Source organism: Parasteatoda tepidariorum, chromosome 2 (genome assembly GCF_982258835.1).
Source record: "Parasteatoda tepidariorum strain Cologne lab strain chromosome 2, Ptep-v5.0, whole genome shotgun sequence".
Classification (NCBI taxonomy): domain Eukaryota; kingdom Metazoa; phylum Arthropoda; class Arachnida; order Araneae; family Theridiidae; genus Parasteatoda; species Parasteatoda tepidariorum.
In genome coordinates, this window is record NC_141756.1 from 94,973,770 (window position 1) to 94,999,729 (window position 25,960).

Sequence of the window (25,960 nt, forward strand, 5' to 3'; positions counted from 1 at the left end):
ATTGTTTGAAAATTCAGTTATAAATTTCAAGATATCTGAAATCATCTATCTAATTTTTTATTTATTCATTTTTGTTTCATTATAAATTTTTTTATTATTTTTGACAGCAAGCCAAGCGTAAAATAAGATCTCCAGCGAGATAAACTTTTCTACAACTATTGATAACGATTCTGTTTTTTCATGATAAATCTTTCGAATTTTTTCATGTTGAGAAAAAGAAGCCAAGATTTTCAATTATTTTTGTAGTGAACAAAGGTTTTCTTTCCCACGAATATTTTTATTTCTCGCATTCTTTTTCAACTACTAAATACCTTTTCTCACGATCGACAGACAAATTATTATTTAAAGTGGGAATCTAAAATAAAACTTTGGTTCAATTCCCATAAATCCTAAACAAGCGACGATTTTCCATTGATTTCGAAAGATAATGTCTAGCAATTGAAAAACGTTAGTTTGTTTTATTAAGAAATATTATAATAAAAACAACGATGGATAAAGTGTAAATTAAAAATAGCAAGTACAGTACAGAATCTGTTATCCGGAAATCAGAAAACCGGAAAACCGGAACGAAATTCGATACATTTTCTCGCCATTTAAAAAAAAAAAATTTTCCCTCCATAAGAGCTTAGGATTTTTCTTTCTTTCTGGAAAGATGTTTACCTTACTATCATTTTGAAAATAATCATTAGTATACTTCGTTTTTTCTTCTTTTTAAGATTATTTCCAAATGTTATTTTTTTTAGTTGGGTTTAACAATAAAAAAACGACTTTTTGTAGCGATTCAGAAACCGGAAAAATCAGTTATCCGGAATAGCGATGGTCCCGAACGTTCCGGATAATCGGTTCCCTACTGTATCTGTAACAGCTTTCTCTAGACATGATACATATTTCTCATTCGTAACTAATAAAATGAACGTAAGTTTATATAACTTATAAAAACATTCTCTACACACATCATTACTGTTAAAACAGTCATTATAAACATCTAAACAATCTCAAACTCTCAGAAACAAAATTTTTACAACTTATTAACAGAAAAGTGAAACTAATTCTACTTTAGTAATTCGGTTTGGTATTTAATAAAACTTTCAATTCAAATTAATCATCCAACGCACTTATTGTCACCGTTAGAGCATGAATTTCACTTATTATGGTTACACTGAAATTATTCTTCCACTATAAACTTATTATTACAGTCAGAACATTTATTCATTCATTGTATTTGCTTCATTTATTATTTTTCTCCTTTTTTTTCTTTTCTGCATGCTTATCTCAAACTACACGATCCTGAATTTTAACAACTTTTAAGAGAGAAGGGAAACAAATTATTCTTTAGTTATTCAGTTTGGAATTAAATAACGTTTAGAATATTCATTTTAACTATTATTTCAATTCAATCATCCATTCAATTTATTGTTACTATGTTTACTTTTTCTGCATGTTTAACTCAAACTACCTGATCTTAATTTTAACAACAAAATTTTGACAGAAAAGTGAAACAAATTCTGCTTTATTATTTAGGTTTGGTATTTAATAACATTTAGAATATTCATTTTATTTATTGTTTCAATTCAATCAACCATTAAGTTTATTGTCACAATTACAACATCCATTACACTTATTATTACACTCGTTTTGTTTTTTTTTTCTCACTTTTTTTAAACTTTTTTTGCATGTTTATTTTAAACTACCTGAACCTAAATTTTAGCAATTTTTAATAGAAAAATGAAACAAATTGTACCCTAGTAATTCGGTTCAGTATTTACTAATAAATAAAGAATAAGTTTATGAAACTTATAGTTATCTGAATTTCCTTTAACATTGTAATTACTAAATAACATATTACACTGAATTAGTTGCCAACACAGAAAATTTTCAGAATTCTTATGTTGCCCCGAACGATTCAGGTATGCTATTACTCACATATCTGTCAATATCGGTGATGACGCACATATGACTCACGAATCAGACACTGGCCCCCAAAAGTTTATAAATGACTCACAGCTGATTATTATAAGCGTATTTTTATTATTAATTAAAAGGAAAAGAAGTTTCGAAAAGTTAGAGAAAATAAAAGGGGCGTCAATCAAGTTTTTTTTGTTAACGAATAGTAAATTTACGACGTTTCCAAACCAATGTTATCCTTTTTACTTCTTCCCTTTCTAGTGGTCCCACCAACTTAGTGATCCACGAGCTGATATTTAAGAAAACAACGAACACAATTTGGCCCACTTCTTGCTGTTGTAGTTCATCTACGTCACGCTAGAGCTGCACAATGGGCTATTGGCGACGGTCTGGGAAACATCCCTGAGGATGATACGAAGACATGCCATCACAATTGTGATCCCCTGCAGAGGGGATGGCACCCCCGCTTCGGTAGCCCGACGACCAGCACGCGAAGTCGAGCACTTTACGGTAGAACATTTAACGAGGACCCATACCGCACACCATCGGTCCCTACGCAGACTGATCCAAGTGGTAACTCACCAGCACACTGACAGCAGCCAGTGATGTTTGACTTCGGTGATCTGCTGGGAACCGTGTCTTAACTATCAGTCCACTGCGGGACTGGCCCACTTCTCAAAATGGTACGCCTTCGCTGTATAGTACCGCCTCTAGAGTACCCGCTGCTTATTAAAATCACCTTTGATTTTATAACTCGGGTGATTTTTATAAACCAGCATACATACACTTAGAAAAAAAAAATTTGAAAGAAACTTTCCAAGCGTGCTGGAAACTAAATTGGTATACAGTATATTCTCGATATCTCGAAAACCTTCTTATGTCAAAAAAAAAATTTTTTTTTTCTCTCCTCGGTATTATATATCTACTTAATGCTAATTTGTAGACTTATCCTTTTCTATTTAAGGCATAATTATTTTTGTCTTACTTCTAAAAATAAAGTTATTATTATTGCATTTAGACTTATAGTCAGCGATCATTACATGCATATTTAATAGAAGTTTCTAACACTACTTTTCATAGTCTTATTTTAGAATTTTTTTTTCCTACTTTTTGGAACATTTAGTTCTGAACTTGTTATCTCGAAAACTCAAAAGTTCGAATTTTTTTAAACGTCCCTTTAACTTTGAGATATTGAAAGTATACTGCATTTTTTTAAGGGGCTTTAATTTTCTATTAGATTCTGATTTAACGTTTCAATTAGATTCTGATTCAACATTTTTCACATTACTAAAAGTTCTTATAATAATTAGCATAGAATTGTATGTAGGCCAGTAACAAGAATTTCTTTGCCGGTGGGGCACTCCACATTGAATGGGGTTGGCTGGTGGCAGTTTACCTTTTCTAATTGATAATTTTATGGTCTAGATTTGTTTATTATTATCTTAAAATTTGCTAATTAAATATTAATATGAGTAAACTAATTGATTAGTTTAAATAACATATTTAATAACTTAATTTGGGACAGGTGAATCTGCTAGGCTAGGCTCGGCTTCACTTGTCCTCTTTCAATTGGGTCTGGGTGTATAAATAAAACAATGGATAACAATATTTTTTTTCTTTATAATCTTACAAATATATTCAAAAGATGATGCTTGAAAACTGTTATGACTTTTTCTTTTTCTTCTCAATGCTTTCGAAGTTTATTAAATTTTTCTCTATTCCATTACTTCTATCAGTGGCGGATCCAGCAGGGGGGGGGGTCGTAGGAGTCATGACCCCCCCCCCCGCGGAAAGCCCCTACCAAAAATTAAAAATTTTATACTAAAAATTAAAATACTGAAAATTAAAATTTTTTTTTTAATAGCTTACAAAAGAAATTGAATATTTTAAAAATTATTTAAGGGGGCATGTACACCTTCTTAGGTCGGAAAAATCGATTTTTTCCCCCCACCTAATCATATTCTTTTCGCGCCATGAACAGCAGAACGTTCCTTTTCAACTCTTCGACGTCTCAAAACTTTGCTTAGAGCAAACTCAAAATCAAGAACGATTAAATAGACTCGCATTATTAAACATTCATCGAGAAATTGATTTGGATGTTGAAAAAATCATTGACAGATTTACCAAAGTTTCTAAAAAACGCATTACATTCATTATTTAAAGATGTTGAATACTTGAACTATTTATGTATTGTTATATTGTTCATTATGAAAAAAATAAATGAGAAGACTATCATTAAAAACCCCATTTATTTTCACAAAAATATTAATAAAAATTTTTTTTATAAAAAAATTAATTAGGGGGGGGAATCTGAGTCTATGACCCTCCCCAGGAAAAATTTCTGGATCCGCCCTGACTTCTATTCGAAGTTTATTAACTTAATTTCTATTGTTGGTGGATAAATGTTAATTTCCGTGCGAATTAGAGAAGATAACTCAGGCACTTTATATAATAACACATTACACAAAATAAAAAATAAAAAAACAAGCGATAAGAAACAGCTCTTTATTCCTTCTCTAATAAATTAGAATCCTTTATAATCTTCTCATCCTTATCAAACTGCGCCACATCCGATGCTCGTTGCCTTGGAAATAAAAAAAAGCACAAAAATAAATAAACAAGCGAAAACTCTATTACGCATGCGTGTTTCTGAAATCAGAGGTATTAACTGTCTTCCACTCCGCTAGAACGGTAGATAAAGTTTTGTTATTCTGTGAGTGCAACAGCGTGAGTTATTTCTGAATTAGTTCCGTTTCTCTGTTTTAAGTTTCATAAATGAAAATGAACGTTCAAAAAGTTAGCAGTCCTTTGCCGGCTAGAAGGACAAAAAACTGTAATTCACCTTTTAATAATTCACCATCGGATAAACTTTTTCTAAAATCCGATTGTTTTGGTCTGGGTTCATTCATATCCTCAAATGAATTGCAACCAGAAGTTGGAGATTTAATTCAAGTTGACAGGGTTTTGTATACGCATTGGGCGCTGTATGTCGGCGATGGGAATGTGGTCCATGTGGCACATCTGGATCGAGACAATAATGAAATAACGCCGTTGGACACTGCTGTCATCAGGTTGTCCAGCTTGAGCGATGTTGCCGGCCCGAATGGTGGTGTCCGAGTTAACAATAAAATAGTTGGTGCTAAAGATAGAGGGTTGGAACCTTTACCTGTAGAAACTGTATTAGAAAACTGTTATGCTGATTTAGATAAGGAAGTGACTTTTAATATGCTAACTAAAAATAGTGAACATTACGTTACTGAATGGAAATATGGATCTGGATGGAGTGATCAGGTAATTTATAAATTCTTATTTGTGGATTTATTTTCTTGTGAAACAATAACTAACAAACAAAAAATTCGTATTTAATAATTTCTCGTATTAACAACCACTTCAATGTTCATATTATATCAATGTCTACTTTAAGATTAAATCTAATTTTAACAACTGGAAATGTTAATTTATTTTATTTAAGAATAAACATTCTAGTGATAGTCAATCAAGTTGAAACTAAAATTTTCATTTTGTTAAGGATAAAATTGTTATTAGTGATATTCAATCTAGTGAAAACCAAAATTTTCAATTTGTTAAGGAAAAAATTGTGACTAGTGATATTCAATCAAGTTAAAACTAAAAGTGTCAATTTGTTAAAGAAAAAATTGTCACTAAACTTTTTTCAGGATTACATAACTAAGCTTTCATAGTTTTGTTGAAGTTTACTTAAAATCATATAGAATTTGTTAAAATCATATAGAATTTGTTAAAATCATATAGAATATGTGCAAAATACAAGTTTTCATTAATAACTATCTAACAGGCTATGCATATTAGGTTATTTATTATTGTTTGGGAGATTTTGCTAATAATAAATAATAAAATTTGTTAAGAAGACTTTTTTTTAATAAATTTCAAATGTAATGTAAAATAGTGGCAATTTATGAATTTATTTGGAAAAAAATTATAATTATTACATCATCAATTGCTATAATTTTATTGTTTCACATTTTGCTGTGTACTAGTTCATATTAAATAAGTATATAAACAGATTTATGTGTTACAATGTGTAATTAAATTTATATTTTAAAGATGCATTATTTTTTCTTGAAATGAAGTTTCCATTTTTTTGTTATTGTGAGAGGAAATAATTACAAATTTTCACACAGCTATTTTATGTGATAGATTAATTAAATATATATTTTTAAAAAAGGAGTCAGATTTTAGTCATTTGTAAATTTCATCATTAATTTCTTTAAATTACTCTTAAAACATTCAGCAGTTTGGTTTATTAGTAATCTAAAACCAACTGCCGGGTAATTCATAATCACCACCCTTAATTAGTTTCTTAAAAACCTTGTCAGAAAAGAAAAACAAAAAGAAAAATTTAAGCTAAAGGGAGCAAAAATTGAAGAAAAAAATGCTAATGTTATTAAAATATGATGATTCAAAACCTGTATTCTTGTGTGCTTTTTCAAACACTTTCAAATTTCATTATTAAGTCAATCAAGCTTTGATATTTTGAATCAGACTTATTTCAATAATTATTCGTCAGTTTTTGATAATGCATTTTTTTTCCTTATTGAACATTAATTTGTGATCCCTAATGTGCATTTCATTTGACACATTTTACAAGGATTTTAAAAGCATATATTTATTTTAAAGTTCATTTATTTAAATTTTACTAAATTTCAATTTTTTTTAAAAAAAAATAGTTTTTTATCTTTACACAAAGACTTTCTTTTTCCTTAATTGTTAAAACTGTTTTTTTTTTTTTGTTTTTTATAAAAACTAACAACTGAAGTTTTTTGTTTTGTTTAAAAAAAACAATTTTAAAAAAAATTGAAAAAGCGTTTTGGATAAAGACAGTATACAATGCATTTAATTACTAAGTATCAGGTAATATTAAAAGAGTATAATGTTCTCAAAACAATTAATCTAGTATAAAATATTTTCAAATAAATTCAACTCAATTGTATATAAAAGTGTTTAACACATACTTTACGTTACAAAAAAAAACTTTAATTGAAAAAAAATAAATGAAACTGATTTAATACGATTTTAATAATATTTTAAAATATTATGCATACATTCGCCATTTTCGGAATATTATACTTAGAAATCTCTATGTTGAAATATTAAATTAAAAATCGCTATTTTTCAATTATACAATAAAAACGCTGTTTTTTTAAATAGTAATCTACAAAAAACGCTATCTTTGATATATTCATGAAAACTGCAATTTTAGAAGGGTTCTTAAAATTGCTATTTTCTAAATATTTCTTAAACAAATCACTGTTTTTGAAATTTACCTAATAATCGTTATTTATAAATATTTATTTATTGAGCTACATTAAATTTTCTACAGTTTAAAACGTGGAAATATCTTGATTTCTAGAAGAAAAAAAAGTTGAGCCCTCTTAATAATCATAACTAAGTAGCCACTGTTTTGAAAAGAAAAACGAATAAATTAGAACCACATAGGAAAAAAATTTCAAATTATCGAGTTCGGGCCGGGAAAACCTTGGTAGGGCACTGAGCCCATGTCCAGGTGGTCGTAGGTTCTATCCCCGCCTGCCGAAGACTCTCCGTGTAATAAATGGTGACTTATGCACGTTAAATCTGTCGAGTCACAAAGTCCTCCATGTTCCCATAACAAATGACCCAGTAGTTTCCCGTAGGGTACTGATCCAGGAGTTCCCTTGTCTTCTGGATTGGTTCAAGATTACAAGGCTGCGGAGTTGAACATTAGTAGTCGCAAACCCGAAATTGGGTCAGCTGCTCAACGACGGTTATAAAATAAAAATTATCGAGTTCGATTATTAGATAATTTGAACATTTTTAAATTTCCTATGAGTTCGTATTAAAATTGGGCAAAACGAATCATCAAAGGGTTTCGAATAACAAGAATTAGTTCGCTTTGATTTGAATCACTAATTCAAATAAATTGATTCGAATCATAATTGATTCGAATCACTGATTTTGAATCATTTGCAAGTGAGTGATTCGAATCACCGAATCAGTACCCAAATTTAGTTCGTATTACAAGTAAATTGCATATTGTCTGTTTTAGTTTACATATAAAACATAACAAACACTTGATTCTGTTGGATATTTTCCACGCGCATAACATTCTCCAGTCTTCCCCATTTCTCAAAATCACCGAATTAAATCTGTCTACAGAGGGAATTAATATTGACCTTAATAACGCGGTTTCCTACTTTTACGATTAAAGCACAAGGTCACCAATTACGAATGTCACTGTTCTTTCACTTTCAGTACTTTTTCAACTTTTCATTTTTTTTTTCTCACTATTCTTATTCAATCATTTTTGTACAATAAAAACACAAAACGGTATATTTATTTTGTTGTCGATCGTAAATTTTACTTTCGATTTCTTAATGTCGTAAATCATGTTTGTTAACGCGTTGTCAGTCGAAAAATTCCAACGATAATAGGGAAATATGCGTGCGTGTCGACTATTTGATTAGCTTGAAATGTTGCGGCGCGCCGCTTTTGACATGCAGTTTAGCGAGTTATAAATAGAGTGTAGAATGTACTGACGTATTCCTTGTGGTGGTCAAAAAACATGAGTTTTTTTACTGTTATAATGACTGTGCATTGTAAGTTTATTGTACAAAATGAACAATTTTTGTCTTATTGTAAGACTCGCATTATTAGCTTACATACTTTAAGCTCCTAACTTTTGTAGGATCACCCGCCCACTTTGTAAATAACAGAAATTTGAAACGCTTCCTTGCAAAATAAAAACAAACTATTTTTGTCTCATTTTACACCAAAGTCGAGCATCACAGGTTGCGGTCAAAGCGGGTGGATTAGATTAGCATGCGTAGGGACTGGGGGTACGTTGTTGTTGTTGATTTACGTCGTACTAGAGCTGTACAATGGGCTATTGGCGACGGTCTGGGCAACATCCCGGAGGATGATCCGAAGACATGCCATCACAATTTTGATCCTCTGCGGAGGGAATGGCACTCCCACTTCGGTAGCCCGACGACCTGCGCGCGAAGTCGTGCACTTCACGGTAGCACAGTTTAACGAGGACCCATACCGCACACCCTCGGTCCCTACGCAGACTGATCCAAAAGGTCACCCACCCGCACACAGTGATGCTTGACTTCGGTGTTCTGCCGGGAACCGTGTTTTAACGATCAGTCCACTGCGGGACGGACTGGGGGTACGAGGTATAAGTTCTCTTTTAACTATTCTACCTTGAAGTGATCGATTTCGCGCGCAGGTTGTCGGGCTACCAAAGCAGAGGAGCCACCCCGTCTGCAGAGGATCAAAATTGCGATGGCATGACTTCGGATCATTCTCAGGGATGTTTCCCAGACCGTCGCCAATAGCCCATTGGCAGCTCTAGTGCAACGTAAATAAAGTACATGCGCATACATTGTCTCATTTTGAGAGGCCTCTGCCCGAGCCATCTAGGATTTTAGATTAAATTCCTCGATTTTCGCTTTCTTAATGCTTGAATTTTAATGTGTATGTATAATCTTAATGTGAAATTATATTTGTACTAATATATAGAATCAAAAAATAAAAATAAATAGAATTTTTTTTCATTCATATTTAAAAATTTATTGATTATCGATTTTGTAATTTAAATTAATTTCAATGATAAATAACTATTTCTCTTAGATCTAAATAACTGCAAATAAGTGCAAACTTGAGAAAAATTACTGTTTGGAAGATTATAACTGGAAGATTTATTTTTGGAAGATAAATCAATACAAATTATAAAAAATATATTTAATAAAAATTCTGCGTCCAAGATCAAACTAAGGAGAAACTCACATAAATTATACAGCTTAAAAAATACTCAAAACGTCTTTATGAAACGAATTATAAATGAGAAAAAAAGACCAAAAAAAATTTTATACTTTATAAAGTTCTGGTATAATAAATTTCAAACTTCCTTTAAAAAAATAATAAAAGAAATGAGTGAATAAATTAACTGAAGTATCAAATAATGAAGCATAAAATTATCAAATTTATCATGGCACCGTTCAAAGTTAAAATCGTGAAGTGGGCAATACTATTTTCATTTGTCCTAGTTAAAGAAGTGTAAGACAAATTTTAAAAACTGCTTTGATAACAAATATTGAAAGTTGAGTTAGAAATGTAAATAATTATTTGATATCAAACCAAAAGTTTTATGAATTTTAATGCGCATTTAATACTAATTTCAACTATACACTGCAAAAATGTTGGTGTATAGTTGTCTCGAGTTTTGTTGTTGAGGTAAAATATATAAATTTTCTGTAGAGAACAGTAGTTATGGTATAAAAAATTATATAAAACTGAGAAAGTAACATTTGCTTGAAAGAATTATTGTGAATAAATTTCTGGAAATATTTTTAAACGAGGTGTTTTTACAATAAAGCCACTAAATTGAATCTAATGCGCATGAAAATATGTGTTGTCAGTAAACAAACAAAAAAGGAATAAATAATTAAATAAAGCTGTAACGGAGCAAAGTAAATAAAACTGTGACGACATGCACTGCAAAAAAAATTTAGTTTTTCTGCATGTTAGGTAAACTAAAACTTTTTAATTACCTAATTTTACTTTACCCTTTTTAATTTTACCTCTTTAAGTTTATCTAATTGTTAGGTTTACCTTTAGTTAACTTTAATGGTTGCAACTATACACTTTACAACACTTTACAGTGCAGTTTGCAAACGACTCTAAAAAATCCCATAAATGTAATTTGCTTTTATGTTATTTTGAGCACTATGCTAAAATTTGATCTAAGATTGGCGAAAATGTCTTATATTCTTAGAACTTTTCTTGTTCGTGGATAAATTGTGCTTCAGAATAAGGCTTTTCATATATATTTAGGGATAGAGAAACAGTATTGGTTGTTAGATGAAGAGCATTTTCTCAATAAACAAGTTATCACACTCTCTCGTTCAGTCTAAATATTAATATTTCAAAGTATGTCTATGTCGTAGTGATGGTTCATTTAAATTATAACAATTATTTTAAATCGTGTCATTTTTTTCTCTTTTAAAATTACTTTATACTAATGCTGGCTTTTTCAAAACAATTTTATCTCTATAGTATCGTATACTATCGTATCGTTGCAAAATTTATTAAATCGCATTTTAAAAGTGCACCTTTTAATGAAACATCTTTTAAAATAAGATATTACAAAAACTTAAGAGAAATGAAATTACGTGTGTGAAAGCTTTAAGTTTTCAATCAAAGCTGTTATTAATATATTTTGTTTAAGTATTCATGTATTCTATGCATATAATGAAAAAAAAAGAGTAACCTTGAATAAATTTTGATTTTTAATGATAGGATTTTCACGTATTCAGACTCAATCTTAATGGTTAAAGGAGGTGACCTCTAATATGGTAATTATCTAATGCAGGCGATATTTTAGGTTACAACGAAATCAGACACACAAAAAAGCACTTTTTCTGAATAAGCATACGTTTTTTTCCAGTTGGATTTGGATTTCTGAGCCTTAAGATATAGTAATAGCCGAAATCAGGAAAATATGACCTCAATATCTCAGGAATTTTTTAAGTGAATCTAAAAATTTCTGCACACAATCATAAAATTTGTTTATCAAACGATAATTTCATGAAAAATTATTTTTTAATAATTATTTATTATTTTTTATAAAAATAGTCGAAATTTTTGAATTGTTAAGTATGCAAGTTTTCACATCATTTTAAATATTGTAATTTTATAAGACAGAATACAAACATTTTAAACGAAATAATTCAATACTTCCTGAAAAATCGAATTTTAAAAGTGACCGAATATTCCAATAAGAGTAAAAATATTAAATTCAAATAAATTACTGTCTATTTAATGTCAAAAAAATATGTTTTTATTCATATAGTAAATTTACATTCTTCTGGGCTACAGATTTCTAAGAATTTCTGATATTTAATATATACAAATGTTTAAGATATTCTGATATTTTCTAAGATATTCAGATTTCTAGGATATTTTGATATTTACTAGGATATTCAGATTTCTAAGATATTCACATATTTTCAAAGATATTCTAATATTTTCAAAGATATTCTAATATTTTCAAAGATATTCTAATATTTTCAAAGATATTCTAATATTTTCAAAGATATTCTAATATTTTCAAAGATATTAATATTTTCAAAGATATTCTAATATTTTCAAAGATATTCTGATATTTTCTAGAATATTCGGATTTATAAGATATTCTTATATTTTTTAAGATATTCAGATTAATAAGATATTGTGATTGATATTTCGTAAATTTTAATTACTTGTTTATTTAAACATTCTATTTGTTCTTTTCAGGCTGCTATCACTATGACCGTGATGAGAACACTGTCTTCTGACTGCCTTATTGGTCACAATGTTCTGGTGTCCAGCTTAAACGCCGTCCTTAATTCTCCCGGATCTCCCGCTGCCGGACGAAATACTCCCAATTTCTCATCAAGTCCAGTAAACGATGATTCTTCGGGCGATGAAAAAAACTTAAAGACTGACACACGAAGAGCTTGAATGTGAATAGAACATTTCACAATAGAAGTTATTTCATTTTAGTTGCTCATCTCCATTTTCATGTTCCCATTGTTTCGAACGCCATAGCTATTAAAACTAGCACCTGGTATGTGATAAATTGTTTCGCCAAAGGTGTTTAAAAGAAGAGAAAATTGCAAATCTCACAAAATTAGTCTGTTCGAATGCCGTTCGTAAAATGATGGAAATGTCTGCTAACTTGAACAGCAGATGAGCATATTTCGTTGAATTTAAATCTTTCATATCATTTATTAATATTTATTGTTACATTTTAAACTTTTTTGTAAAGTTTTTAATCAAACATTTAGCGTGTTTTTTTATTTTATAAGCAAAAAACAAACTACTCCAAACCTAATTATTATTTTTTTAAAACAGAAAATGAATGTTTAACATAACTATTATTTTTTGAAATAGAAAAAAAACTTTCTAAATCTAATTATTCATTTATTTTTTAAAACAGGAGAAATGTTTCCAAAATATAATAATTTTGTTTAAGCAGAAAGCAAATGTTCCTAAAAATAGTTATTAATTTTTAATTCGGAAACAAAGATTTCTAATTATGTTTATTTTTCAAACCAAGAAACAAACGTTTTTAAACGTAATTCTTAATTATCTAAACAAAATCCACGTTTGTAAACATAGCAACTTAATTTTTTTTGAACCGAAGTTTTATTAAACACCAAAACTACCTGGTTGTGTATTCGGTTAAACCGTTGAATACTTCTCGGGTACTTTTGCTTCATCGATTCTTGAGTATTCTGGTTCGATCTCTGCAAAATTTTGACCAGTGCTCAAGGCAGAAATTTTTTTTTTTATCCTGCTCAGACGTTGAGCATTAACTCTGAACTAAATCAAATTTACATAATGTTGGTTGTTTCAAATGGTTCATAGTTTCAGGAACAGCCGAAGGCTAAAAATAATGATGAATAACTAAGACATTTAGAAACACGTTAAATAACCCACCGAAATTAAATTTTCATGTTCGCAATTTCTTTTTTTTTTCCTAAAAAAAATATTTCTACAATTTTATTTTTTACAGCCCTGATGTCCATAAATATAAAATTATTTTTGACATTAATATTAACGTCACCTTATATTAACGTAATTCAGGTATCAACAATCTGAGATTTTTTCTATGAAAGTGATTTTTTTTTTGTTTTACACGTCAAAATAGATTATATCTCTTAAAATAGATATTGAATAAACATTTGGTGTGTGATAACTACTTTTAATATGTTTATTTACTTCCCTATTAAAAAATTTGGAGCGTTTAGAAGCATAATATAGTTTAAGTTTGATGCTAAGTTGAAATATATTATCGAACTTCTTAATCTTGAGTTCATGATACTATGATACAACTAAACCACATTATTTTTTTAAATTTGACTACACCGATATTATGGTACAACTGAAAAATTTTATGTAACTTTTTAAATTTGACTGCATGATACTATGGTACAACTGAACCATATTATAGAATATATTTAACTTGATTACACTATACTATGATACAATTGAACCATAATATCTAACTTAATTAACTTAACTACGTGTTATTATGATGAATTAATCCATCATATGTAACTTCTAAAACTTGACTACACGATACTTCGCTAAACTGAACCATATTACATAACTTATTACACCTGACTACACTATATTGTTCTTCCGAATCATATTATCTAACTTTTTAAATTAGACTACTCGATACTATTGTTTAACTTGAACCGAAATATTTTTAAATTTAATACCTTAAGAATATTGTAACAAATTTGCACGAAATTATGGTTCAAGGTTCTGAAATTATGGTTCAACGTTTTATCGAATTTTTTTTAGTGAAAGGTAGCACTGTTAGATAGTGAAGAGTGCAAAAATCATCAATATTAGTCTTAGAATATTTTTGTGAAAAAGTTTTCTTGATAAAAAAAACTGCCTTTTTTAAAAAAATTTTTATTTGATTCTTGGCTTGGCTTCTCACTCCAACTCAGAAAAGCTAAAAAATTGACAGACACGTATTTTTACGTCAAATAACCCAAATTTTTGTTTAAATTTATCAGTGACATCGTTTCTTTAAAGCAGATCCAAAATCTGTTTTACAAAAAATTAGTCATCTCTAATATTTTGGTTACAAAAATTAATTATCTCTAATATTTTGGTTACAAAAGTTGATTAACTCTAATATTTTGTTAACAAAGAGGAATTATCTCCAATATTTTCGTCACAAAAAATTAGTCATCTCTAACATTTTGGTTACGAAAATTAATTATCTCTAATATTTTGGTTCTAGTCCATAAAAGTTGAATTCATTAGCCAAATTGTTAGAGACTTGTATATATATTTTACTTGCTTGTCATTGTATATAGCTTAATGAGCTTTTTGATAAGTCTTTTTTTCACGAGTGCTAAAAAGAGCTTTGAATACTTTTAGTACCGCCATTGCCAGTGAGCATCTTGCCTGTGATGTTACATTACCTTGTTGAATTTGTATGTATATAATGTTGAACAAGTTCGCAAGTGCGAAATGTTATTTTATTGTTTTTGATGAGTGTTGAAAATAAAGTTTTTCTTTTTTAATTTTTATTGTTTTCATTGAAATAAGCAATTTTTTTCATTTATCTAAGCGAAATCTAAAAGGTTAAATTTTAGTTTTATTTCAGGTACTTTCGAAAAATTGTTTCTTGTAAAATAAGTTGAAATAAAAATTTGTTATTAATACTTTGGTTCAAAATTTTTGAACGAGAGTTAAGCCACGTATTTTTAATTTATTTTTTTTTACAAAAGTATTGATGAAATATTTTAATTCCTTTTTTATTGAACCTTGTAACCAAATTTAGAGGTTGTAAGAATTTTTAAAATATTCATACTTAGAATAAAAACAAAGAAAATATTTACTTATCTTCAACCTTAAAATTTGGAAACTAGGGGCGAAAGAACACAATGCCTACTACCATAAAAATTTGATAACTAGGGGCAAAAGAACACAATGCCCACAACCTTAAAATTTAGTAACATGGGGCAAAAGAACACAATGCCCACAACCTTAAAATTTAGTAACATGGGGCAAAAGAATACAATGCCCACATCCTTAAAATTTAGTAAACATGGGGCAAAAGAACACAATGCTTACAACCTTAAAATTTGATAACAAGGGACAAATGAACACAATGCCGATAACACTAAAATTTAGTAACTAGGATCAAAAAAATACAAAGCCTACAACTTAACATCTGGTGACTAGTGGCGAAAGAACAAAATGCCTTTAACCTTAAAATTTGATAACTTGGGGTAAAAGAGCACATTACCATGAGATAATTTTATAATAAAATAATAGTCTAAAATATAGTTACTTAATAACAAAGAAAATAGCGTTCATTTAATTTTCCATAGGTTTACATGGATGAAATAAAAATACTTTTCTATCTGAAGAGGACTTTAAATAACTTTTGACCTAATCATCAGATTATCCCTCTCCAAGTTACCACTTTGTTATATTAAGATGGGATATTTTGAATTTATTAATTATAGTGCAGACAATACTTAAAGCTACGAAATAGCACAAATGTATATTTTCTGAATGCATAAACGTTTAAAAAAACCTGATTTATCACTTTGCAATTTACAGGAAGCACTGACTAACACTATAATCTTAAAAATATAGTGTTAGTCAGAAAACGAGCCAAAAGGTGTCTATTGTTATTTTTACATCAAGCATTTTTTAACTAAATCTCAAACTAATTGCTCGATTCATATAATTTTCCCATCCATTTCTAAAATTTATTACACTGCGATGCATGAAATAAAACCAAGCTGATTTGCATAAAAGGACCTCCTGAATCCTGATATTAACACCCGGTTAACCCCAATCGCTCGGAGTTTTTTATTTTTTTAAAAACATTCAACCCTCCCCCGGCATATATCGATGCTTAATGACCAAGAACTTCATATCGATATTTTATGGCGGTAGAGGAAATAGTTTAAAAAAATGAAAAATTCTAAAACAGTAACAGTTGTAGATTTGATTAGTTATAGTAGATTTTGGGGGCAATTTTCTTTCTTAATCTCTTAAATAAATTACACATTACAAATTATCGTTTTCTTTGGGTTTTTTTCGTGACTCTATCTTATTTTCTACATGTTCCAGCTTTTAGCTCCCTTTTTCTCCCTTAGTCACCTTCTAATAACAAAATTATATAGTCATAACTTTGGTTAAAAAAACTGATGTGGGAAAATCTCGGTTTGTCTTCTTAAAATCAAACTGTCAAACTTTCTCGCAAAAGTTTCGGGAACTCACCTTAATTATTTTTGCAAATATTTCATCCAAATTTTACAGGAAAGTGAAAATTTCTAAAACATAAACTGTTGAAGTGGGATTTGGTAGATAAAAATAATAAAAATTGCAGATTTTTTTTTTTTTTAAGATTTTCAATTTTTTTTCTAGCTATTTAAGCTTCTAGTCTCCCTTTTTTTTTATCCTCAATCAAGCATTCCGAAAAAATAAATAAATAAACATTTTTGTCGAAAAATGGTTGAGACTTAAACGTCATTAACCCCTCGTACCATGAATCCATAAACAATGAAACAATTCCCAAACAATGAAAATATTTAATAACAGTTTTGGCGAAAAGCAGAATGAGTTTAAAACGTCAGGAAGCCTTTGTACCCTGAATCCTTAAACTTTTTCACGTGATTTTCGGGAAACTCAGCCCTCTTGACCACTCTTAGAATTTTTAATATATATTTTTATTATTTGAAGGTTTTTGAGTTTAGAAAAGGAGTATAAGCTTTAATATTTAGGTAAAAATAAGTTCAAAAACTGCGAAAAAAAGAAGGAAAGAAAAGAGAAGAGAAGAAAAATCGATCTATAATTATCAAATTCATAATGATATTTTTTACACTTTACGGAAGCAGATCCTACCCACGATTCCTTACTTACCGCAATTATTCAAGTATTAAGGCTTTTCGTCTCTTTAATCCTTCAGAAAAATTTAATAGTGAATATAATTTTTTTCTCCTCAAAGAATCACGCTCTCGCGAGATTCTTTGAAGATGCTCTCGCGGGAAAATTAAGAAAATTCTTTGATTCAGCCAAAACAGTAGTTAACACTTATATTATTAGATGTTATTTGAAGGGTTACTGAAAGGTAGTAGGATGTAAAAAAATCAATAAGCGTTTTTCTATCTAATCAATATCGACATTCTTTTGAAACATATCTGTTCGTTTTTTTATATTTTTTATTTAAATACATAAAAACAAATTCTCGTTTTGTCCAGTTTGACTTTGTCAGCATCTCAGTATGAAAAATTTATCGCGTGCTTTAATATTATCTGATCAAATGGAATTTTATAAATGTTTTTAAGAACGATGAAACGATATAGATATCAAATATTAGATATAACATTCCTCCTTCTAAGATTTCCTTTTTTCAAAATCGAACAGTTTTTTACCACCGCATTCGCACGTGCAAAGCAGAAAACAAATTCCCGCTTGGGCCAGATTTGTTCGGTCAATAAAGGTCGTCTGCTTTTCAATTCAAGAAGATTGGTTTATCGTCTGCTTCGTAATCATTAAAAGAATTTTTATGAATGCCATTAAGATGAGTGAAGAGATCAAAATATTAACAAGTTGATAAGTAATTCAATATACTCAAAAACCGAAAGCGATTTTATGAAAAGTTTATCATCTTTTATCATTTTTTTAACTCTTAAGATATCTACAGAAATAGCTTCACTGATATAAAATGATCCATATGAGTCATTATTATAGTTTTATGTCCGTAAACTCATATTTTATGACCATAGAACTTCAGTTCTATCTTTAATACAAATAAATGCATCTTACGATGATATTTATCTAAAATTATATTTATACAAGGGTAATTAATATTCTACTGAAAAGAACAAATAAAACATTTTATCATTTATATCTACTTAGTTTCGATTTTTAAAAAAAGAAATTCGTGAAGTTTCGTTGTTATCTAACTTCTAAATCCGAATCCATAAATTGCAAAGATTAGCCCCACTTTATTACTTCTGGAAAGTCGAGTTAAAGAAAGGATTAAAAATTCTTTTATCTTGTATCAACATACGTTTTACGTAAAAACTGAATCTTTCATACGTCATTCAAATTTTTAGTGTTCTTATAATCCTACTTACAATTGAAAAGCTTAGTGAAAGATTGAAGAACAACTTAGAACACACATTTAAAGTATTATTTTTGAAGTAATGAGCTTTTCAGGTTTTAAGAGTATAAGGCCGGTCATCAATAAAACAATGCTTTCAGAACGTTTTATGTGAGACAATATCAAGAACATATATTTTAAATACAAAGTGAATATTTTGTAAGTCATCCAAACTTTTTGTGTTCTTATCTGGGAAGAGCTCTATAATTAAAATTTTTAAAACTTTAAATTTTGTAGGTATAAGAACATAAGGTCGGCTGCTGATAGATACTTTTAGAGATTTTTATGTAGCGTTACATAAGCAATCTAACGAACACGTGTCTTACTTAACAGAATATTTAGAACGTCAATTTTTTTTACTGTTCGCATAGTCCTGCTGATAGTTAAAAAGCTTAATGGAAAATGGAAGAATATCAAGTTATATTTTTAAAATACCAGGCTTCCCAGGTTTAAGAACATAAGGTTGATAAAAAAGTGCTTATAGAACATTCTATAATGTGTATATTCGCAATCCAGCTTACAGACAGGCAGACATTTTTGGTTTTATTCTATGCATGGATAGTCAAATATAAATCATTATTTACTGCTTACATTTATGTCGATTCTCTGAGAACTGTACTTTTCATAGGTTTCCCAGATGTGAAAATTAATACTTGAGAAATTACAATCAATATTCGAAACATTATAGAGCAAAAATTCATGAGGCGATATTATTTAGTGGTTTTTGGAAGTGAAAATTAAAAGTACTTAGACTGATAATAGCAATAAATATCTTATGATTAGTGATAAAATTTCAAACCACCTGAAAAACTTTATTGAAGAACGTATACAAACTCACAATAAATGCTGCGCCAATACCAATATGCAATGTCTAAATAGATTTGAAAATCTTCATTATTTTGTCGTCTGCCACACGACTTTGTGGAAGAAAAAAGAAATTGAAACCATTTAAATTGGTTAAATAAACTATAGAATACTTATAAGAGAGATATTAAACTCAGAAAAATATTAGCAATTTTCAATTATATAAATATTTTTACTGCATAATGTATAAAAAAAGAGAAATATGCGAATGGACGAATAAAAAGAGAAATTACATGTAAACGAGTACCGAAAATAAAGCATGCCAAGTAGTGAGCCAAGCTTGTTTTTCTTTTCATTTCCATCAGCGAAGTTTCTTCACAATAAGAACTTAAGTTCATGGGATTCTCATGTTTCTTCTAATTGAATTCTTCATAATTATTACTTTCTATCTTCAATTGTATCAGTATTTATTTGTTTCCATCTTTTTAATCAAGATTATAAACAATATTAATCGATACTATTCAATGGCAAGGAAATATTATGTACCGTAGTATACACAGTGCTTAAAAGTTAGATTTGACGCAAGTATGGATAAAATTATCTTTCAAAAATAATGAAAAAAGAAATTTTGAATTTTTTTTCGCATTTGATTATATGTTCAGGATGTTCTGTACCCACCACCCATATTATATATTTTTAAACTCGTTGCCAAAATGAAGTACAAAAAGTTTTTATATCAGAGGTTGCAAATTAATATTTAAGAAAAGGAACAAAAATGAAATCAAACTCTGACTGTAATTGAAGACGGATTGAAAATATCAAAATCTAGTTTGATTAATGAAGACTGATTTGATGATAATTGATTAAATAATAATTGTAACAAGGTGTATTTAAACCAATAAACTTCGTAACCAATTATATTTCTTTTTAATATTTCCTCTTGTTCTTTTCTAAATAATTTTATACCAATTTTTATAAAATATCACAAATTAATAATAGACAATGCAATAAGGGAAGGGAAAATTTTCATTTAAAAATTAAGCAATTAGAAAAAACTTTGATAACAATATCAAGAATTTTTTATAATCAATAAACAATTTTTTATTCGTACTCCTTATGCTAAAAAAGTCTATATAAAGAATAAGAAGTTCCGGGTAAAACGGCTTAGTGGAAAAACTATCATAACTATGAATAACTTCTGGAGATAAGAAAATCATGATTAAAACTCGTGCCTCAGAGAGTGAGTTTATGGGATCTAGAAGTCACTTAAAATAAAATTAAAACAAATTTTTATAATTTTTAAAATTTATCATACTATTTATTACTTTAAATTTATTATTTGAATTTATTATTTAAATTTATTCTTTAAATTTATTAATTTAAATGTATTTTCATTATTTATTATATAAATTTATTAAACTAATTTATGTAATTTTGTTTAAATTTTCGCTGGTTAATACAATTTAAAGTAACCGAATACCTTCGGCGATAAAATTTTAAAAGAAATATATGAATTTTTAAATGTAAGTAACATTCAAGATCATTAAAATGTTAATTAGTTTAAATTTAAAATTTCAATTAGCAAACATTTTTTTAATATTTCTAATTTTGAGAAGGTGAAAAAAAATGGCAAAAACTCATCGTTTTTTACCTTTACTTAAGAGCACACAATTTTTCGACGTTTTAAAAAGAAAAACATCTAACAAACGTCTGAACAAATTATCATTTTTTAAAAAATATAGTTTTCTCTGTAGTGTTTGTAAATAATTGTCTTAGATAATTGACGATGAATGAAGTACTAGTAATTTTTTTACGAAATCACTGTAATATATACGAATTTCGAGAAAAAGGTTAAAAAATGCAACTATTATTTTATATTTAGTTGTAAATTATAAAATAAAAGTTTGATCTGTTACTTCGAAATTTTTACCCTAGCATACCCAGTTTCTAAATCGGACATCGTTAACTTATAAATTTTTTTTTTGTCTTTATAGATAGATTCGCTTAAGATTTAAGATTTTTGCCTTTATTTTTGAAAAATCAAATTCTCGATTTTAATTGGTAATTTTTTTTCTGTCCTTTAAATTTTATATACAATAATTTAGCTTTCGTGTTTCATGTACAAAACATTCGTGTTTATTTGAAAAATTTTGCATTCATTGGTCCCGATTATATAACCATTAAATTTTTTTAAAAATATATCTTATTTTCTAATTATTTAATTATGAATTTTCTATAGACATGAGAACTCTATTGCCATTTTCCCCATTTCATCGTTATGATAAAACAAAAAGGTTTTCGAATTATCAATACTGCGCAGTTTTAAAGTATAAAAGTTTTTCAATGAACGAAAAAAAAAATATTTCTAATATCACCGGCTTAAAGCCTCTTAGAGCAACGCCTCCTAAAAAAGAAGGCTTCAGCTTGCAAATTAGTAGTTCGGAGTATAGTTTGTCTACAGTAAGAACTCCCTCCACCGCAAAGTCTGAGACCATCTGCTGCTATGGAAACAACAATAGCGCATTTCAGAGAGAGTAACTTCTCTTCTCTCTAGGGCTAACACACAACAGACCGAAGAAAAAGATTCCCTTTCTCTCGCCGACTAGAACCAAAACCTGTCCTCAACAATGACCCCACACCCCTACATGAAATAGTTATACCTCGTTACCATAGTCACTACCACGGGTCTATACGAATGGTCAACAGGTCTATACGAACGTCACGACGAACCATAACAAACACAAACTGCGCAGTGGATGATGAAAAATAAGAAAGATGTCAATACGTTCGGGCCACTAAGCTACGCAATGGTGGTAAATCCGAAAGATGTCATAACGTTTGGAGTACTAAAGGATCAGGGTAACCCGTGCTGAGGCCTTCTCTTTTCTTGTAGGTATTGCTTAGAGCTTTGGGTAGATGCCCGCTTGATAGCTCTGAATATTAAAAGTCAATTTCTAGTTCAGTGGTATATTTAAAATAGAAAAGAAATCCATTCAATTTTTTTCTAAGTAGAATAAGTCCCTTAAGTAACGCTACGATGTGTGTATTGCTGTGGTTAAATAAATTCAAACTCTTTGTTTTTATCGATTAAATCTATTGTTTAATAAAGATGTCAGTGATATATCCTGATCAACTTTTTCCATTAATATGTTAATTTTTTTATTATTATTTTTTTTCGTTTCCCTTTTATATTTAAATGTATTTAAATCAAAACTCAGGAAGACTAATGTCAAGGTTAAGTATAAAAATCGCATTGCTTGTAATTGGGGTTGCCGGAGAAGGAGAGGTAGGCGCTATTGTTAATTGGCGAAATTTGATTGCGGTTAAGAGCGCTAAATTATGTCTGATTTCGAAAGGTGAGATCTGGTAGCACTAAAGGACTCATGATTTAGGCACTGTTGCGCATTCTTTGCAAAAACCCTCAAGTCAAACCAACTATCGAATTTGAAGTATGCGACTTTTTTGTGGGAAATTAACTGAATAAAGAATTTTATAATTGTGCGCAATAATTTTCAATTCGCTTAAAAATTTCACAGGGTACGAGAAATACGCAAAAAAATAAAATTAACATTAACCCCTTAACAGTGACATTTATTATGACACATGAAAATGCAAATTTTTTTGGCTGTTTAATTTTACTCTTTATATTATTATAAAAGTTAGAAAATTGCTTTTTTATAACAAAAATAAAATTTGAAATGCAATAACTACTGTATTTATAATATTTACATACGCGTAAAAAAGTGATAGATTACACACACATTTTATTCAATTAGAACAAATTAAACAAAATTTTGAAGCTACATATAGCTAGTATAATATCTCTCTATTCTAAAAAAAAGTTTTTGCAGTTAATTTTGTCCCCTGAAAAATTTTTTAACTACGTGATGAAAATCTAAGATTAAGGAATCAATTCATTCAGAATCTTTCAGGGAAGACATTTAGGGCATTCAAATCTTTTACATAATTTTAAATTTTTATTTATTTTAGTTTTAAAGCACGATTTTGCAGTTAATAATGAAGAATAACCGCCGTTCACAACAGCCAATCACATGTCTGAAAACGGCAAGCTTAAAAAAGCGATTTACAAGTCTGAATTTTCTTTTTCAGAGATGCAACCAATCACAAAATAGTTAGAATTTCATTCTTCAGTTTTACAACATCTCAACTTATTTCGTATTGATATATTGATTAATCTGATTATTTGTTTTCTAAAACGTTAATTCGTAAGTTTAATCTGGTTCCGGCATATAAGATAAAGTTGAATGACAAGGAATTTAATTAATATGCAATACAGTAAATAAGCGAAGAGATATTTTATAAAAGTATTTAATGAAAAATAATAACAGCGAAATATATGCGTTTGCGAAGCGTTCTATTTACATCTCTGAATGTTGCCACCTATTTTTATGAAAGTTAAACTATTCTCTGCTATAATAAAATTAGACTTATGCGAACCTTACATTCTATTGATCTAAGTGACGATGGGATTTGTATTTTAAAAAAATGTGATAAGATTCGCTTAAAAAATGTTGACGTTATTATATGGGACGAAGCAAGTATGATTCCCAGAAAAGCAATAGAAATGATCGATAGAACTTTTCGTGATCTTCTAGCTAATGAGATACCATTTGGTGGCAAGATAATAATTTTAGGTGGAGATTTTCGACAAGTGTTAAGGTCTGGTTTCTTAGGACAAGCGCCTTATCTGGGCGTCAGCGGGACGTCAACGTCACGCTGACGCCAACAAAATACTGGTTTGTTAGCTCAGGGCCTGGTTTCTTAGAACTAGCGCCTTATCTGGGCGTCAGCGGAAAGTTGACGTAGATCTGACGCCAAAAAAATATTTTTTTGTTAGCTCAGCATGAGCAGTTGGTCCAACGCAGACATTATCTCTCATTGCGCATGCGTTAATAACGTAAACAAATATTTATTTTGAATTAGTATTGATTTTGTTATTGTCGACCAGTGTTTTAGAGAACAAATAATGACTTTGTCTAAGAAAAAACACATTATAGCTGAGCTAAATGAAGAGTGCTATGTTTAATGAAGAACCTATGTTTAATGTCAAAATCAAAATCTTGGCTGATTTCAATGTGCTGTTGGATGTTGTCCGCCATTGCTTCTGTGGTTAACGTCACGTTGTAATCCAACTGCAGTTGAGTTGGACGGCAATTGTAGTTCAAGATGAGCGTTCGATGACGTATACTATCAAACTCACAAATGGACCAATCAGAGGTTAGCGCTGATTTCCAGCTGACGGCGTCCTGTCCTAAGAAACCAGGCCTTTACCTGTCGTTAAAAAAGCTACACATATGCAGGTTATTAATGAAACTATAAAATACTATTTTCTTTGGCCATTTTTTGAAATCCTTCATTTGACAATTAATATGAGAGTTAAAGCTGGTAACCAAGAATTTGCCAATTGCTTGTTGACAATTGGCAATGGAGAACTTTTGCATCTTGATGCAAGCACTCCTGATCTTTATTGTAAAGATATCATTTCTTGGTTTTTTGAAAAAATCGATTGTCTTAATACTAACTTCATTAATCACATCATATTATCACCGCAAAATGATGAAGTTAACAAAGTTAATGAAAATATTTTATCACGTGTGCCAGGTGAAGAGGTTATAAGTTATAGTATTGATAAGGCCATACTATATGGAGTAGATAAATCAGACGGGAGAGAAGAAGAAGCTACTTTAAGGTATTCTATTGAATATTTAAACTCCATAAATCTCCCGGGACTGCCACCTCATCAGCTCAAATTAAAAGTTGGATGCATTGTAATGCTGATCAGGAACATATCTATTGTTGATGGCCTTTGCAATGGAACTCGATTGACTGTTCTTAAAATAGGGAAAAGAGTATTGACTTGCCAAATTGCTACTGGTAATAAAAATGGTAGTATTGTCAATCTTCCAAGAATAGAATTAAATACATTATCAAGTAATTCTTCCTTACCATTTGTGCTTTATCGACGACAATTTCCTGTTAGATTAGCTTATGCCTTAACAATTAATAAGGCCCAGGGCCAAACCTTCGATAAAGTTGGGCTATATATTGAACGGCCTATTTTTTTCTCATGGTCAATTATATGTGGCATTGTCAAGATGCACAACGAAGGAGAACATTAAAATATTTATTAAAGATGATCCTGTCATTAACAATATTGTATATAGAGAAATATTAAAACATATATATATAATGTCAAATTTATAAATGTATTTAGCGTAAAGAAAATGCTATTGGTGCATTGTTTATTTTAATTCCGCAAAATTAATGTTTTCATTTATAGTTATTTTGCTGAATATTATTAAAATATTTTTTTAAAAATTACCCAACAATATTGCTTATTGAAAAATATTATAGTGTTTGCATATATATATATATATATATATATATATATATATATATATATATATATATATATATATATATATATTGAATTAAATGTGTTAAAAATATATTCATTTCTTTGGGACAAAGTCTGTATTATTGTGATTATCATTTTTTTTAAACAAGTTT

General features: G+C 29.1%; 1 protein-coding gene and 1 long non-coding RNA gene across 2 annotated transcripts in view; one reads left to right on the plus strand and one right to left on the minus strand.

The window, feature by feature from the left end:
- Window positions 1-25,960, minus strand: part of LOC139425027 (uncharacterized) — a 170,466-nt gene that overhangs the window by 105,203 nt on the left and 39,303 nt on the right. The window lies entirely within an intron of this gene.
- LOC107439685 (phospholipase A and acyltransferase 1) lies at window positions 4,565-15,020 on the plus strand. The gene is made up of 2 exons (XM_016052362.5): window positions 4,565-5,196; window positions 12,223-15,020. The coding sequence occupies exons 1-2, from the start codon at window positions 4,681-4,683 to the stop codon at window positions 12,427-12,429; spliced, it is 723 nt and encodes a 240-aa protein (XP_015907848.1). The 5' UTR covers window positions 4,565-4,680; the 3' UTR covers window positions 12,430-15,020.

Coding starts and splice junctions, on each gene's coding strand:
- LOC107439685 (XM_016052362.5), top strand. CDS start 4,681: ATGAAAATGAACGTTCAAAAAGTTAGCAGTCCTTTGCCGGCTAGAAGG. Junction 5,197..12,222: donor GATCTGGATGGAGTGATCAG/GTAATTTATAAA, acceptor TGTTCTTTTCAG/GCTGCTATCACTATGACCGT.